Below are 18,566 nucleotides of genomic sequence, written 5' to 3'. Positions count from 1 at the left end.
AAAACCACACTGAGGAAGTTAGTGTACTTTATGTGAAGGTTAAACACTCACGCTACCTTAGTGTGCATGTGACACAAAGAAAAAAAAGAAAAATACATATACAGCAGTATACAAATACATGCTTGAGCTGTACATATTGCTTTAAGAGTGGGGCCTTAATATATTTTTCTACTTGAGGTTATGTGCGCTAACCTGGTATGTGCAAAAGCCACATATGCCACATAAGTCTCCTCTGAGTCAGTGGTGACACACAGACTACTCTGTGGGATTCAGCTCCATGGCTGTCTATGTGACAGAATGACTAGAATGGTTTCACTCATCATCAAAAGCAAAAATTGAATGATGCCAAAACTAAGCCCACACATAAATACATTTTTCAGAATGGAAATTGCTCTTGTTCTTTTATTTTATTTTTTTATTCCTCCTTCAAGCGCAGACTGAAGACCCAGGCTACACCTTTCCCTCCCCAACTCACAATCACTGTGATTAGCCTTAGACCGTAATGGCACTTATGTATAGATATCGTTACTTGTATAGGTATTGTTGTTTTTATTGGCTGTTGTTGTATTCTAGCTGCCAACAGTGGTATGCTAGTTTGAATGTTGATTGTACTCTTCAAGGGTTCTGAATTTCTGTATGTTTACACTAGGACTCGGAACTGTACTGTCCTCTCAGGTCTACTTTTGCACTTGTTCTTGTGATTGATTTGCACTTTGTTGTACGTCGCTCTGGATAAGAGCGTCTGCTAAATGCCACGTAATGTAATGTAATGTAATATTAAAGGAACAGCAATGAAACACCATGTTTTCAGCTAGCTTGGGTTGGACACAACCAAATAAAGGTTTTTGTGAGACACTGTTGCTTTCCTCCTTTGCCTAAGGCATTTCTCTAAGGAAAACAATAATACAATAATTTGACTAATGAGATCCAGCTTGTGTGTCCAATTTATTCAAATAGCAAAGCTTTTACATTAAAACCATATAATTAAGATATATAGAACCCATTCAGTAACCACAAAAAATAAAATAAAATAACAATGTTATTGCCATAGCAGCACCTTGTACTCAAGATTCTTATAGAACATAAGATAGACTACAATCTTTAATTGATGAAAAGCAAAAGAATCGGTCAGAGAGATCATTAGATTTCATATTGTGATTATACAAAAAGAGCCCAAATTAAAAGTTTGTATGGTCATTGGCTGCTTGAACGCTGATGTTCTTCTACAGTTTAATATTCAATTAAATAACATGAGAACCAACCAATTTGAAAGACAAACTGAATAGAAAGCGAAACTAAATTACTAACAAAGTATAGTTAAGTCTGAGTCCGTACATAATGTTAAGGTCTCCATTAAATATATTTAATGGAACTGAAGATGCACACGCACCCAGAGTAAAGTGTTCCATGTTAAATGAACTCGACAGTATGTTACAGTTGAATTAACACTGGACATTATATTGTGCACTAGCTGCCTATCTGAGGATGCAAAGACATATCCCAACAGTAGAGAATAGGAACAAAATCAGCGACGCGCCGAAATCGCTGTTTTTACGCAAACGCGCATTTGCACACTCGGGACTGGGAACCAGTAAGCTGAAAGAATCAAACCGCGAAGCGTTTCAGACAGATGCTGAGAGGGAGTTCCCCCTCCTAAATCCCAGCAATGCCAAGATTCCGCAAAGACAGGACCATTATGGGTACATAGCTTTATAACCTGCCTAACGGACCTGCCTCCATCACTTTTCCATATCGTTACGAGCAAAAAAACCCACATGCTATTACTGTGAGTTAGATACGGTAAACACCTACATCATCGTGGTTTTTGAATTACTCATTTTCAAAACATCAAAAACCTGAGATCATTTGCGATAAGACAATAAAACGACTAACTACACTCACTCAAAAATGTACAACGCATCAAATAATTAGCATTGGCTAATTCTGACAAAAGTGAGATAGAAATTGTCGTATTTTTGTGAGTCTGGGAATAGTAGAATATGCATTTAACAAATGGCAGCACACACTGGCAGCACCTACTATGGCAACATTTTCTGTTGTAGGTCCATGTGCCGACTACAGATACAGGTTAATCCAATAACATGATTCAGCCTGCTCAAACCAGGGATACTCATATCTGGCCTTCAAGATCAGTAATACTGCTGGTTTTCTCTTCTGCCGATAGTCCATATTCCTGTAACGGCACTGTAGAGACCACCTTAGAACGAGATGAATTTCAGACCTACACATGGTGGAAACTCAATTTGGATGCTACTGCCACATGCAGTGAATGTATTCTGCTCGATCCCTTCTGCTCCTGGCCAAATCAGATTAATATATTCTATATGCCTTAAAAGTTAATATTATTTTCAGTGATTTGTTTTGTTTCTGCACTAGCCTAATTTGACTAGTGCAGAAACAAAACAAATTGTGGGGGTATTACTCTCAAAATATTTATTTCCGCACAGACGCTCATTTGCAGCTGCACTTGACAGTGAGTATCAGTCACCAGTGACAATTGCTAAAAGGTTAATGGCTTCTCGTAAAACTTGTTAGTTTTTCGTCTTTCTTTTAGAAAATTCCATGGAATTTCAATGAAAAGCTGCCTCCAGAATCTTTTCAAATAGTCTTTTCAAGGGGTGGGGTATTTATTCTGGTAATGGCCCCCTTGGTACCGGATCTACAGCACGGAACAAAATTTCTCATCAAGTAGCGATAATGGAACCACATCAAATCAACCTGACAGTTGTAATGAGTCAGTGAAACATGCACCCGTTAATCTCAAGGTCCAACTTTATTTTCATCCTGCTTTTTTACCCATTTCTTTCACACGCACACACACACATTTAAATAAATTCAATATAAAATTTGCTGTCTTGGTACGGCCGTAGTGGCAGGCGGCTTTCAGGCCACCTCCTCCATGTAGTCTGCCCCTTGGCTGAGCTGCGACAGGCTGAGGTCCACAGTGAGGTCATCGAGCTGAGAAACAGAAAAAGAGAACGTGAGACAGGCAAGAGGGGGGTGCAGGGGTAACTGATGCTAGCTGCTAATTTGGGTTACAGCATGCAGCTAAATCCCAGGAAGGCTTTAGACTCCCACTCTGATGTCTCAGAGACAACACGGGCCCCTTCACAGTGTCTGGCCTTCACATGCTAGAACTTTCTGGAAGATTCTACGTGAGAACAAGGTCTCTAAGAGTGAATGATCGAATACTACGCCTCCCGCTGTGGTCGTATGAGCAGATCTCTCTACCAAGCGCCCTACTTTATTATGGTTTGACCTCATTTAAAGAGTATCGGTTCTGAGCTTACGACTCTCCTGCAGCACTGAGCATTGCAAAACGCAAGTGAGCATCGTCTGATTAAAAGATAACCACGGCAGCGAAAACCTCAGTGCCAGGTGCGATTTGTACTATTCCAGGTTATGAAAACTACATGCTAGGAACCCAGTGAAGGCCAAACTCAACACAACCAGTTGCAGCCCTGTACTCAGGAAGTACATGACCTCCAGAAAGGCAGTCTAACTTAGGACACCCCACGAGTGATGAAAAGGTCATGTAGTGGCCTGGGGAGGTCCCAGGGGATCTTTCTGGACCGCCTGCTCCTCGGTGACATTTTCATTTACCGTGGTTAAAGATAGCCAAAGCACGCCTTCCTGGAAGCTTTTCTGAGCTGTGTTTCAAACCAGCCTCCCCTCACTAACCTCTGCCTTCCTTCCAGGCATAGGCAAGGAGGGCTATATCGGTTTCTTAAATTACTTTGTTAACGCAATTGTTTGCACAATCTAACCTTTCAGCTACAATCCGTGATATGAGCAGTACCTGATGGTTTTTGCGGTACCCATGTGCTTGTATTATATTGCTTCATTGCGGTCTAATCCGTGAGTGAAACTGTGTCAGTGTATATGACTAATTTGATGACTAAACCTGCACATGCACTGTACATGATTGGACTTTCCTGCCTGACACAGTCTTCAATTAATCAATTTCAATCCATTTTTATTTGTATAGCGCTTTTAACAAAGGGGCTTTGTCACAAAAAACTCCCTAGCTAATAGGAAGAAACCTTGAGCAGAACCTGACTCAGTGGGGGAACCCATCTGCCGAACACTATGATGCTATAATGCAGCATTATAATGCAGGCAGCTTAAGGCCCATCTGCACACACCTCACATATGAGCATATGACACCGGTGGTGGTATGAGAGCTACCTTATCACTTCCGTCAGGTCCCTCGATGGAGACCTCCTCGATCTCTTCCCCGATGCTCAGCTCGCTTCGAGAGTTATCTGATCTGTGGCTGTTGCCAAGCAAGAGCAACAATAAAGCAAAAAAGCCACAAGGTGTTATTGTGCGGTACTCTCACTCTCACCACCCAAGTCAAAGGCATGGGCCTTTGTGTGTGTGTGTGTGTGTGTGTGTGTGTGTGTGTGTGTGTGTGAATGTGTGTGTGGGTTATTGGTTCTGAAGAAGACATACCTGTTGAAATCATCGTCATAGTCATTGTCTTCATCTGTGCATACATTAAAAAAAAGAGAAAGGCTTCATTAAAATAACTTCCTTTCTTCAAACCAGTCCATGCGCTATATGTAATCTGTAGCTTGACATGATTGGGGTGGTTAAAAATAACTCTTGTGTACACTGTACTTCCATATGTATTAAGCCAATTCCTCATTTACAAAAAAAGAAATGCAAGTTGGTAATGCTCAAATGAGTGAAGTCAGTTTGCTCATCACAAAGTTTCTGTGCAACACACAGAGAGACCAAGAGGCCAGGCCCCAAGCACCGCTACCCGACCACCAGTGGTCAAAACCCTAACAACCACAGAATTACTGTATTCTGGACAAATCTGGGTTAAATTACTAATTGCTTTATACTAAAAAATTGTCTGCGCTTTACTGAGCTTGTCTAAGTATTTGAATCCAAAACAATGACGTATGTATAACAAACATACCAGATCCAAGGGCTCCATCTCTGCTACGGGTTTGGCTCTCCGTCTTGGAGTCTCTGAATCCTTTGTCTTTGTGATTACCTGCAACAGAGGAGTGTGAGAAAACTAGCTTAATATGGATACACTTTGGTCTTCACGGTCAACTTTTGATTCAATTCAATTTTGATTGGTTGAAAAGGACGAGAGTGTGATATGGCACTATTGGGACAGAAAGGGTTAACAGGCGCCACCTGGTTCCTTGGGTCTTAACCGGTTTCTGACACAAAGGCGAAAATGAAAACCAGCAGCTCTCCACGACCAAGAGCGAGGACGGGAAGATCCTCGCGTCTCCTCGGTTTGGCACATTCCTCGTTCCCCGCGAGGGAGAGGAGCGCCCCGGAGGAGCTTACCCGTCCTCCTGTCGGCGGGGTCCCGCGGGTTCGGCTCTCCGCTCTTCGACCGGGGACCGTCTCTCGGGGGGGGCGGGGGGCTGCCCGCCGGTCTGACGGGGTCCGCTCTCCTGAAACACAGCGGGAAACGAGGGGTCATGGCAAAGGTCAGCGAGCACAGGAACGGCCGCAGCTATAGAAGCAGAAAATAAACTGGAGCGCAAGTTCTGCTGAAAATGCCCGACAAATGTGGGCAAAACGATCGGCCATCTCAGATTAGGACATCCTTCTAAAGTGAGAATAAAACTACTTTTCTGCCACTTAATTCGACACATTTTAATGCAGAATGCTTTATTCTGCTGAAAAAGCTTGACAAACATGGGCAAAATGATCAGCCATCTTGGATGAGGACATCCTTCTAAGATTATGCTAAAAACAACTTTTAAAACATTTTTTTATTTGTAATTCCGTCCAGCTCATGAAACATCAGTTTTATGCAGTTTTATGCTTTGGGGTATTCAGAAAACAGAGATTGCTGACTTCACAAATAAAACCCATGGAAGCACATCAAAGCCTTTCTTAAACACCAGCACAGCACTGTACTAGATCACAGTCCCAAAAACTCTAAACCCCTCTCATTACAAACCCTTCTGGGGCAAAAACGAAATGTTGTGTATCTAAAGCAGCCCCGAATTGTTCCCTAGACGGCAACTGATAAAGTACAAATTTCCAGTCCCCCAAAACAAAGTTAATAATAGTACGACAATTTTATAAGTTATGCTGAACGTTACCCCAGCATTACTAATCTTTAGACAGTTAGACAGGCACATGCTGTCAAACGGAGCAGCAAACGGGCCTGTAGCCTAAGTTGCTAAGTTGCTTGACTAGGGCCTGGAAGGTTGGTTCAAGCCCCAGTGTAGCCACAGCTGTTGGGCCCTTGAGCAAGGCCCTAAACCCCGCATTGTTCCAGGGGGGATTGGCCGCTGCTTATTCTAATCAACTGTAAGTCGCTTTGGATAAAAGGCGTCAGCGAAATAACTGCAATTTAATGTAAGGGGACGAGTTGGAGCACACGGCGGAAAGGGCCGGAAGTCGGCTGTAGCGGGCGAGGGTTTGGGGAACCAGGAGGTGTGGGGGGGAGGGTGGAGGAGCTGAAGACCCGGGCTCACCTCCTCACAGGCTCTGGGCTGTACCCTCCCCCGTTATCACTGTCTGAAAAGGGGTCGTCCGCGTCTGTATCGCTGTTTATGGCAGACAGACTGAACCCGGAACCACCAGAAAGAGGGAGAGAGAGAGACACGGAGAGAGAGAAAGAGAGAGAGAGAGAGAGAGACCAGACGTATAGGACAGCACAACAAGTGAAGGACAGACAAACATATATACAGGCACAGACATGACAGGTACACACACAGACATGTATGCCCACACGCACACACAAACAGACTGACTAAAGAGCGGAGACTTCACATATGATTCTGGTGTAAACATACTCACTGAGCACTTTATTAGATAGACCTGTACACCAGCTTGAGTGTAATCATGTGGCAGCAACTAACTGCACACTTACTGCCTGCCTGTGAGGTACAGTGCACACTTACCAACTGCATGTGAGGAACAGTGCACGCTTGCTACCTGCGATACACAGTGCACACTTGCTGACTAACACATTGTGCACTTATCCCTTGACACGATACAGACTATACATGTGCTCACTCACTGGGATAGGCTGTGCACACTTACTCATTGAGGCTACTGCTCTTCCTCAGAGGAGGAAGGGACCCCCGAGAGAGACTGCTCTCCTTCATCGGCCTGCCCACCCTTAGGGAGCAGAGCATGTTCAAACACAGACACACAGTCAGAGACAGAGCAGAACAGAAGAAAGACACAAGCAGGTGTGAACACAAAGCTGCCCGATACCCCACCAGTGAAAACATCACACGCCGTTATAATCAGGCGTTCGGTAACGTCTGCCCAGAAAAGAGGGGAAACGACACAACGGGAAGGAATGGAATCTGATGTTTGGAGTTACCAAATAAACACAGCAGCAGCAAACATCCCCATTTACAATTAGCAACACTGACGCACTGCCAAACGGTGCATACGCATTTCCGTCACCTAGTGAAGAAAGCTGCATGAAGGTTCAACAATTTCCTGTGATAAAAGATCAGACTGATGCGTACGGGGTTTACGTGGTTATGGTGGACGACTAAACCAAAATCGAGAAAGACGTATGTACGCACGTTCGTGAGAAACCCAGTGTTTTCAGCATGTGATGACATGGGTCTTAATATGTGACATACGTGTTCATATGTGCAAATACACAAAGTACTTATCTAAATCAATTATTTTACTGAAATACAGCACCTTAAAGAACAAAAATGTCAATGTACTTACTCTCTGCGACTATTGTTGTGTTCAGAGAGACTGGCCTCTGAATGACTTTTATCTGCCTTGGCGAGATTACTACTTCCAAATGCAGCAATGACAAGGAGAGAAGAGAAGAGAAAAAAAAACAAAAAAAAAAACAGCTTTATTGTGACACAAGAACACCTGAAATACAGGCAAATGTGACTATGGACACATCTGAAAATACTTTTGTGTTTCCATAAAAGTAAAAGCACATCTGAAATGTGTTCAAAAACAAATCCATATCTTAATTCTATTCAAGTGCCTCCAAATCTCCCAGGGTTATCTCTCCTAGCTTTCTGCCATCTGTCACTCCAGTGACTTTGTGTTCTTCAAAAAGGGAACGTTTTATTGGTTGCAAAATGAGTTGGTTGCTTACCAGCCAAAAGTCTTCTTTGGTGTAGGGAGGGGGTCGTCGAAGAAGGAGTCCCCCTCATCCTCATCTTCCTCCACACTCTTTCTCAGTGGTGGCGAGGTTATGTCGCCGTGTTTTGGCTCTCTGGACAACACCGGCGTTTGACCCCTGCTCTTCATGGACCCAAACGTCAAGCTGGTGTCACTGTGGCCTACCTCGACTGCCTAGACAAATGCACAGATACACCAACCCTTTAGATGTACTCCAACAATCCACTATCGTTTCGGAGGCCCAAAATCTCCTCAGGTCTTTATTTTAATAATATCTTTCAGTGCAACATGCAGGGATGTATCTCATGAGGATTAATCACTTGAAGCAGCATTAAGCGTTTGCAAAGCTAATGAGAGCTTGCGAGATCCACAGACTGCAAAACTACTGGGGATAGCTCCAGTTGTAGGCATGCACAGTTGGGGGCATGTTTTCAAGGAAGGATTAGAACAACTCAGGTTTTGCTTACTGAAGTCAAGTACCTAATCTGTCTGGTTGGCTGAGCATGAATTGACAACGATACTGGCAGACAGCTGTGGCAAGTTGCAACTGTCGCAAGCAAACTCAAATCAAGGCCGCTACATTCCTTCTTCGGGAATGGAATTTTGACTGAGCTCTTAGGTGTGACAAAAGATCAATCATGCATGTGCGCTTATGGTGAGTATGTATACAAAGAATGGATTCAGCATTGAAAGCCTGCAGTGATACAAGGGGAAATGTATATGGGATGGTCTCAGGTTGGTCTGTCCACACACGGTTAGAACAGAAAAGAGGCATGGCAATAAAAGCTGGAAATCAGGTGATCAAAGACTAACAGGAACAAAAAAAATAAAGCAAAAGCTTCCCTGCAGAGACAAGGACACGTTTGTCCAACTGTATAGAAGCTCTTTGTTCTCTTGGTGAGAGTTACCAAAAGCAGGTCACGGAGTATGACAATACTGTAGAGCTATGCTTTGTAGACCCTTGAAGGGAAAATGGACTTGGCTTGCTCTTGTGTTGTGAAAGCCTCAAACGAATGTGCCAGACACCTACACCCTGTCCCAAAGATGAGACTGACCTTGGTTCATTACAACTCAACCATTAGAGAACGGAATACGATCTGTTGGCAGGCATATTGTTTGTCAAGAAAAAAAAATCCCCAACGGTTTCAGATGTGCAAATTATTTTTTTGGCACGATAAATATAGCTGTTTTGTTGGAACCTGCCAGAGGGCCAGACAAGAGAACAGAAAAACCAGTTGAAATCACCTAAGGCTTAATTGCAAAGGCACCATCATGTGGATTACTGATTTCTGGAGTGGGCAAGTACAGGAAGCACTTCTGGTTTACCAACAAGCATTTACCTTGGCGCCAGCTTTTTCCTCCTCATCCTCCTCCTCCTCACTGAGTTTAAGAAATCCTTTATATCGGGGTATCTGAGCGCAAAAACACAGTCGTGAGCCTACTGCCATACTTAGAACTCAGTAAACACACTCAGCAGCAGCCCCCCGCTAGGAAGGAGATGCTAACTAGCACATCAGCATAGGATTACGCTAAATCCATCATGTTTATATTAATTATTCTTTATCATTCTCATTCTGCTCAGGGGCCACTTTCTCAGAGAAAAAAACAAAAAAAAACTTTAAGGTTAAACACGTCACCTAATTTTTTTAAAACTGAAACCATTAAAACCACTAACCTCTTCATCCTTCTCAAGGACAGCGTAAAAAGAAAAAGAATCACATGCTCTTTATTTCTTCAAACCAATCTACAATGTACCGACTGACCATCTCTTCGGTATAGACAAGATATAAAAAGTCTGGTTTGGCTTGAGTGGGACATGATATTTTAGGGGCAATCTGAGTGTAAGCAGATCTATATAGACCTGTCATGTGGTTCTCTTGGTTGAACTGAATAAGTGCATTTTTTGCAGAGGTCGCACCATGCTGCTAAGGTACATACTTAATAAAAAGTAATGATTGTGTGGGATCACAGCTAATCATGGGCAACAGGAGCATTCTTTGCTTTTGTATTTTGATGAAAACTCTTAAGAGTTAAGACTTTTTCAAAGCAACAGTTTTTTATTTAAAAATCCATTCCAAAGTTGAAAAGATGAAAAGGCATGCACTTAAAATGCACAGCAAATCCAACGACATTGAAGGTGAAATTGCAAAATATGGTAAAGCCAGATGACATTGAATTTGGTTGAATTAATAGAATGCCTTCACATGCTGCCATCACCAATCAGCAGTGATTAAGAACCAAGTTATGCTAAACAAACATGTGACATATTAGAAGTATTATACATATAACCTACCTTACTGGAAGGTGAAGTAGATATTTTCTCTTCTGAAAATTTATTTGGAATTGGAATGATGTCACTTACATCACTGCAGACCTTCATATGCAAGACAGAATGACAATGCATGTTATACTCAATAATGAGTGGAATGTCACCCAAGTTACATGAATGATTCATGCAAAAATAATGAAAATTATGACATAAAAATGAGAGGTGACTCACCACACTTCGACATTGCATAAACAAACGTTTATACATCCCCAGAAATTCCTGGAAGTCTATGGCTGTGTACACCAATTACAAAACAAAAATACTGAGTTATCAAGTTGGCACAAGTTGTTAACACATACGAGATGACAAAAGGAATCTTGGTCACTTGCACATTTTGCACACTTTGTACATTTCAGAACAGAATATTAAACCAATATGTACTTACAGTTACTGAAGTCCTTGTCTAAAGCTCTGAATTCATCTGTTATGTAGCTCTCAAGCATATTCCTTTGAAAAAACATATATAGAAAATACAGAATGAACTGGAACATAACTACAAATAGTCGGAATATGACAGATTGCAAATACAGTGTCTCCAAGTCTTAAAAATATTTCAATTTGCTAACGCATTATAAGCACCCTGCAGTGCATACTAGTTTAGATAATGTTTTATATTATGATTATTTTATGATACAATGTGTGAGGTGCCGAGATTAAGGCTCTTGCAAAAATAATATCATGTGAAATGTCACCTAAGGGATTGCATTAGTTGCACTTGTGATTCAAATATTTACAATGAAAATGTAAATAAATGAGAGGTGAGATAACGGGTTTAACAACGTTTCTGTAAATATAGTCTAGTCTAGTTCAGTGTTTACGTCTGGAATAAAAGGTCGATCAGCTCCAATTTATTCCGAAGGCAAATGCACGCAAAACACAGTGGTGGAGCTGAAAGAGCATACGTACTTGTGGAATCCCGGGAAGAGGTCCGAGAACAGTGTCCTCAACTGATCTTTGTTTATTCCACCACGTTTGTCCTACAGCAAGAGATGAAGAATCACTGCATAAAGACACGCCCCAACATCCGAACTAGTACACAACAGTGATCGGTGCTATCGATATTGTCATAATGGTACGATTCAAAAGATGATATACTGTCAGTCTGGATATACTGTCAGTCTGGATTTTAAGCCTGAATTATGAAAAGGCAATGTACCCATGGTTTTCAAAGTGAATGAATACATTTGGGAAACAAACCAAAACCACTAGCAGAAAGTCTCTCAAGGAAAATAATTATGAAGCAATCACAGAACAGCCTGTAGGTAAGGAATCATCAAATTTGGACCTCAAATCCAAATTCTTTCTCCATGGTAATTAATTGAACAATTAGTGCTACAGATTGGCCAGACTGTGTTCACACCTGACTCCCAAGTAAACAGAGACTGGAAACCAGCAGTTTCTGGCTCTCGAGGAGCGTGATTTGATGATCCCTCCTGCAGGCTCAAATGAAATGGCATCTCTCTTACGGTGTTGGATAACAGTATCCGGGCGTAATCCAAAACAGCTTTAGCATATGTCACCGATAAAATATAATCACTCTGTTAGTAGAGAAACACTCAACATGATTCATTGTTTGTTGTCATTGTGTCATTTTTCTTATCAAGCCGTGTTAATGCACTGTGTAATGCACAAGAGCATGGCTGAACTGATAGACACAGCAGTACTGGATAAATAAAAACAATATGAACAAATCACCTTGTCATAAAAGTCAAATTTCCTCCTGGCCTCAGCAATCTGCCTGGGAGATAACTCCTGAATGAACACACACATTTCCATAGCATTATCACTGCGATATCACTCAGTGATATATGTTGTGCAAAATCTCATATCTTGTGTCAAATGTATTTTTAGTCAGACTATACAGTATGTTGCATTCTCACTTTACACATACAAATACACTCAGTGACCACTTTATTAGGTAGACCTGTACACCAGCTTGTTAATGCAAATTTTTAATCAGCCAATCATCTGGCAGAAACTAAATGCATACAAGCATGCAGACATGGTCAAGAGGTTCAGCTATTTTCAGACCAAATGTGGGGAAGACATGATCTAAGTGACGTTGACCATAGAATGATTGTTGGTGCCAGACAGGGTGGCTTGAGAACACACAGCATGTCAAACCTCTAAATGGATAGGCTACAGAAGCAGAAGTCTTAAAAAAAAAAAAAAAAAAAAAAAAAAAAAAAAAAAAAAAGTCTAATAAATACCTAATAAAGTGCTCACTCCTTGGTATCTTGGAAAAAAATTAAATAGTACGAAAAAGGTCATCCTTAAATACAGCAAAAATGTTTGTATCATGGTATCAACTTCATGGTCTGGTCACATAAAAAAAGCATAGGAGTTCTTATAACACATTTACATAAATGTACATAAAGTTAAATGAGAACCATCAATATATGGGGGGGAAAAAAACAATTGCATGATGCGGACTATTCTAAATAACAGAGTCTTTGACATGGACAACATGGGAGTTACGCACAAGAATGCAATGATAGTCCTATGTAGTTAGGCATTAATTAGGCTGGCATTAACCAGAACTGTTCATTGATTAAAAAACCCCTTAACCTTAAGGTAAAACACGTCACTTAATCATGCTATTGTTCATTCTAAAAAGAATTATTATTAGTCATTAAAGTTCATTTGTTCTATAAAACGAACTCTATGAGAGTTCTTGTTTGTCTCACTGAAGAAGGCCATGTGAAAGGAAATGATTTACTTGCAAAAGCACAGTAAGTGAAACTGTATTGACTATGAAGCAAATGAAAAAGTAGGACAAACTTGTTTTGCACAAACTCGCTGATGAACAGGAAAGTCTTTTTTTCGTCAAACGGAGCATCTCGTAATTACTGTCGTACAACCTACTTATGACCTACATATCAGCAGCAGAGGCAATTATATTTCATGATATTTTTATTAGCAAATATACAAAAGAGATAATAGTAAAGAACTGACACTTCTTCCAAGTAACTCTGACTTCAGACGCTACAAATTCGGGCTTTCATGCACTCATTAAAAAATATGCCTTTTGAGTAAGTTATATGTCTGCAAATTGATATTATACTGTTCCCAGTTTTCAATAAATTATTTTACGTGCGTTTGGTTGCATTTGTGTTTCTGCCGATGCGGGAATCACGGCTCTCTACCTTGGGAATAGGCATGGTTCTTTCTCCCTTGAATCAGAAATCCAAGGAGAACAACATGGAGAGTGCAGCAAGAGGGAGGGGGAAACACATCAAAAACAAGACTGTTAGACATTTCAAATGATGTACAAATGTATTTCAACTGCAGTGAATTTTTATACAAGGGCTCGGTAGATATCATATATAGTAAACTACAAAAATGCAAATGCCAGGACATGTGAAGTGCCCACACGCTTAAACTTGCTTCTTAGCAGTTTATTGAACCCTTGTGTTAATATAACTTGTTAAGTTGTAAACTCTAAAATAATGTGTGCTCCACTCACACTCATATGATAAGGGAACGAGTCAGATATGAGGAAATAACTGCCCAACAGGGTGATGTGACATTTACCACCCTGAAGGGCAGTTATTTCCTCAAAACTGAGAAAAAAAATCTTCACGCAGCCTAAAATTGCCTGCGGCAACTAAAATCCGGCAACATCATCGCCACGATAAGATCCGCACAGCTGTTGGACCCTTGAGCAAGTCTGATCAACTGCAAGTCAGCTAAATAACAAATGATGAAATTAGTGAGAATAAACGGGTCAGGGTGGGTGAACTGGAACCGAAACGGGAATTGGGGGCTCGACCCTGTTCGCCCACCCTGACTGTGCCTTGACGGCTCGCAGTATCGTGGCTCCAGTAAAGGTTTCCAGCTGGTTTCCACTGTTTCTTATTTCGCCCTTTTATTTATTTGTTATTTTCAAAGCCGATCCTTGGAAGAGACTTGATCTCCGTTTTGGGAATGGCTACACGCCGCTTCGAGCCCGGTAAGCTCTCGAAGATTAGCTGAGGTATATTTGGGTTTGTTTAGGCAGACAGGACCGGAGTTACTCGTCGGTCTGCAGTGTTGGTTTCATTCCCACTCTCCATTCTACACGCCATCTCCAAATCCTTTACCTAGCCTAACCCTAGACCGGGTCGTAACAGGCTGTAATTGAGCGAGATAGACGGCGTGCTGGAGTCACCTCTGAGAACATTGAGGCTTTGTCCTTGTGCCGGCTCCTCTTAATCAGCTCCAGGAGCAGCGGCGTGCCCTTGTTACCCTCCTGGTCCGTGATGCCCAGCTCACGGGCCACAGCTTCTCGACTCTCCAGGCCATTCAGCTGCAGAGCCGCACGCACACAGATGCAGACACAGGTACAGATACATGAATATAACATTCATATAATATTCAAGCAGAGGAAAAAACAAGGAACTGCCTGCGGACCTCACATTTTCCAGTTCCTCAATATGGGTTTCAAATATTTTGCACAGGTGCTGGGTTAACTGACAATATTCGACAGATGTTAGCCTAACTAGAGAGTTTACGTTCTAGAACTTGATTGATAACAATTCCAATGCACCTACGTTTTTGAAAAAAGTCTAAAATTTAAACTGCCATATTCACTGATTCCTTCCTGATTCTACCCATATTAGATTAACTATTTGTTTTTAGAAATGTCTCAATTAGAAAATAAATTGTGCAATTTGTCACTTGACTGGACCATTTAAGTGCCTATGGGGACCCCTGGAGGATAACCGTTGAAACACAAGTTTAAATCCTGACAGGTCACATGATGAACACAAAGTGGTGGCCCTACACATAAGGCATTTCCAAAAATGAAGTAAAGCGTCACAAAAATACAGTAAATATGCTTACTATTAATTTCTTCACTTCCAAGTGGTTCTTTTATATTTGGATTTAGATACATTTCATCAGCTATTTCTACTGCTGAAATTGATATTAATATCTAATATTTACCCTTCATACCTTTTCAATTATAGCTGAAATAGTTGAAGCTCAAAACTATGAGTGATGCCCTCCATCACTTGTTTTCATTCAATTTTACAGGTAGCAAAAGAAAGTCAATGGTAACATAACATAGGCAGAGAGTTCCTTAAGTTCTGAAGTAGTGAGCCACAGCTCAAAAGTAGCCAGCTGCACATTACAAAATTTTGTAATGTTACAAAATTGCACTTATACACAATACACTTATCATTACATGTCAACTCAATAGACAATGTAAGGAGCTTCGTAAAATTTAAGCTCTTCAGCTTATTTTACTGGCTGTGCTGCCTGTGTCTATAGGCCTACATCATCTTGTGATATGTTGCCTCGGAGGATGGAGGTTCCCGAACATGTGAGACTGACCTATTGCTTTCTGTGGAGCTGGATGATCAAAGTGGTCCTCAATATATAAAAATTATCATTTCATAATTTATTCACATAACTGTACACTGAAGTCTACAATTGGTTCAAATATGTTCTCTCATCTCCCTCCCAATAACAATTAGGATTAATGAAAACACAGAGAGATGCAGAGAACTACAAAATTGAGAGAGTCCAAGGTTAATATGCTACAGGCCTACATAAGCGTATACAACTACATCATATTTCATAAGATACCAAAGAGATGTTCTCTTAAAATGTGAACAACACAAATTTCAGCAGTAAACCAACACGTTGCTATTTTAAAACAAAGCCAGTGATTGTCTGCTGCCCAGCATTTGCTTGGGCTTCTTTTGCCCTTGGCCACCATGGAGCTGTTAAAAGGCAAGGTGACTGTGAAGATGAAATGTATGAAGCTCAAGTTTTCAGGAATTTTATATCTCATAGCCTAATTGTCTACCAACACAGAGAAAAAGAGAACAATTGTGCTGTGGTGCAACCTCCTGGAGTTGGCATGGAATGGCCCTGTGTCTTGCAGATTGCTTGTGCTCGGTGCACCCAGCCAATCAAATCTCTGTAATGCACTTGGAATCCCCACTTCCTTAGTTAAGATAAAAAAGGCATACTCACAGAGTTTATTTCTGGCTGAAAGACAGCAAGCGTGAAGTCTAAATTAAAAACATGCAGGAAGTCTGTGATGAGGCTGGCCACCAATCGTCCTACACAGGTAATAAACACATCGTTAGTGGTGATACCACAACACAAACCTGAAAAAGTGCACCGAAGAAGGTCATGTCCATATTATTGAGAAAGAAACCAAAACAATTAACTTTTCACCTAGAATTTAAGCTTGCAATAGCAAGGACATAGTACATTAACAAAGACATAAGCAAATATAAACAATCCTTACCATCTTTGGTATTTAGACACTTCTTTAGGTTTTCATTCACAAGGGGAGTTTTATTCTATAATATAAAAGAACATTGCAGAATTAAATTGATTGCTAATGTGGTTAACGTATCCCCTTCATAAGGCAAGACAAATAGATGGACATCACACATTTCAGGTAATCTATTTACCACTGCAGATAACGTACATAATCAGAGTAAATCTCAGAATAATAGTCATGAACCACTACCTCTACTTTGTCCTGCTCCTCCAATGCAAGAAACACAGCAGCACGCAGTTCAGCCTAGACAGCAAAATGTACACAATCACAATGTACACAATGTTTACAATCGGGGTCAGTCGATTGTGACATTGGTAATATCAACAAAACGGCAAGTAGCCTAGTACAAGCCAAGACTTCTCCAAAGAACTATGCCTGAAACACCACTACAACTTAATGACAACTACGATAAGTGAGCCTATGATCGTTTACTGAACACTTTTTATTGTACTGAAAATAAAAGGCGTATTTTCCGATTGGTTGACGTTAGGTCACTTCTCATAAACGTTAAGTGCTTCAGTCGGCTGACCTAGCTAGCTTTCAAGACATTACAAGATACAATATCTTAGCTACATAAATCAGCTAGTTCTCTGCAGTGTTGTGAACAATGTAAAATAAAGGGAAGTATAGTTCACCAACTTAATTGTAGCCTGTGAGAAGCTAGCAATGTTTATGTAACGTTATAAACAACTAAACATAACTGACTGACAATATGTTTCCTATGTTAGCCATCATTCCATTAACTGAAAGAACCAAGCTAGCTAGCTTTACAGTAGCAAGTACCACAGCTAGCCAGCTAGCAAATACAGGTAACTTATACATTATACATTATAGTCCATGGCTAACATAGTCCCTACACAACTATACTATTCAAATAACTATAGTGCTAGATATGCCATTGCTTTAGCTAACGACAATCTACTGTTTTGAAGGCTGATTATACTAGGGTTGACAAGGACAATTTGGGCTATGCTAGCTAGCTAACGTGTTAGCCATTTCCAGTTATACTACTGTAGTGTATAACGTTAAGCTCACTAGCCTAGATAGCTGCCTGCGGCCTACGTAGCCTAGCTAGCTAACACCAACAAAATGAAACCAGCAAAATTCATCAATGAATCACACCTTTAAATCTACAAAGTATATTTACAGCTATAAGTATTGTTTCAGCAAACGAGCTAGTTACCTTAATTTTATTCAGAACTCCGTTGTTTTCTAAGTTTTGAATCAGAAGATCACGTAGCTCTGTATCTTCCTCTGCTGCAGACATTTTCACCAAGACAACCAAACAAACGCCCGAAACTATCATGTCTTTCGCCACCGCACATTCGTATGTGGTTGCTTATGGCCATTGTCCTTATCAAAATAATCTAACATTAAGAATATTTTCACCTAGCAACATTTTTAAAGCATTATTTTTTAAAGGCGAATCTACTGTATCTCACACACAGGGTCCTTATAATTTCAAAACTTTTGCGGATGGTTTTCAAATCAAGTGGATCTTACATGTTGGCCTATTGTAATTGTTTTCATCGATATCGTTCTTATTTATACCAATACATTCAGACTGAGAGGTATAGACTATTACATCAATACAGAATAAGAATTAGCCTATCCATCAACATAAATTGAAACTACATTATTTATATCATAACGAGAATGCAAAATATTTCAGTATACAGAATGCAATTGAGCTGATTTAAATCTCTATTTGTATTCATATTTTGCATCTGTGATGAATATTATATAGGTGCTTACGTGACATCTGTGATTTTTTAAAAAAGTTTACATTTTGATTTATGCAATTTAATTTATTTCTACGTGGGCTTT

At 40.6% G+C, this 18,566-nt stretch overlaps 1 protein-coding gene across 10 annotated transcripts; it reads right to left on the bottom strand.

The window, feature by feature from the left end:
• Nucleotides 1-2,775: 2,775 nt before the first annotated feature.
• cep43 (centrosomal protein 43) lies at nucleotides 2,776-18,070 on the bottom strand. 10 transcript variants are annotated; one of them, XM_061243493.1, is made up of 21 exons: nucleotides 17,923-18,070; nucleotides 16,929-16,982; nucleotides 16,701-16,755; nucleotides 16,421-16,509; nucleotides 14,607-14,744; nucleotides 13,603-13,629; nucleotides 12,152-12,208; nucleotides 11,363-11,433; nucleotides 10,842-10,903; nucleotides 10,628-10,689; nucleotides 10,421-10,501; nucleotides 9,468-9,539; nucleotides 8,102-8,301; nucleotides 7,711-7,782; nucleotides 7,057-7,134; nucleotides 6,486-6,575; nucleotides 5,338-5,447; nucleotides 4,952-5,029; nucleotides 4,477-4,510; nucleotides 4,210-4,297; nucleotides 2,776-2,979 (listed from the first exon to the last, which is right to left on the bottom strand). In XM_061243493.1, exons 1-21 carry the CDS (start codon nucleotides 18,043-18,045, stop codon nucleotides 2,905-2,907), a joined length of 1,716 nt encoding a protein of 571 aa, XP_061099477.1. In that variant the 5' UTR covers nucleotides 18,046-18,070; the 3' UTR covers nucleotides 2,776-2,904. The 10 variants fall into 10 exon arrangements, with proteins under 10 accessions (XP_061099477.1, XP_061099478.1, XP_061099484.1 ...); XM_061243494.1 differs by having other exon boundaries at nucleotides 7,711-7,779; XM_061243500.1 differs by lacking the exon at nucleotides 6,486-6,575.
• Between the last annotated feature and the right edge of the window lie 496 nt (nucleotides 18,071-18,566).

This window comes from Conger conger, chromosome 5, assembly GCF_963514075.1.
Source record: "Conger conger chromosome 5, fConCon1.1, whole genome shotgun sequence".
Lineage (NCBI taxonomy): Eukaryota > Metazoa > Chordata > Actinopteri > Anguilliformes > Congridae > Conger > Conger conger.
This window is presented reverse-complemented; position numbering and strand designations above follow the sequence as displayed.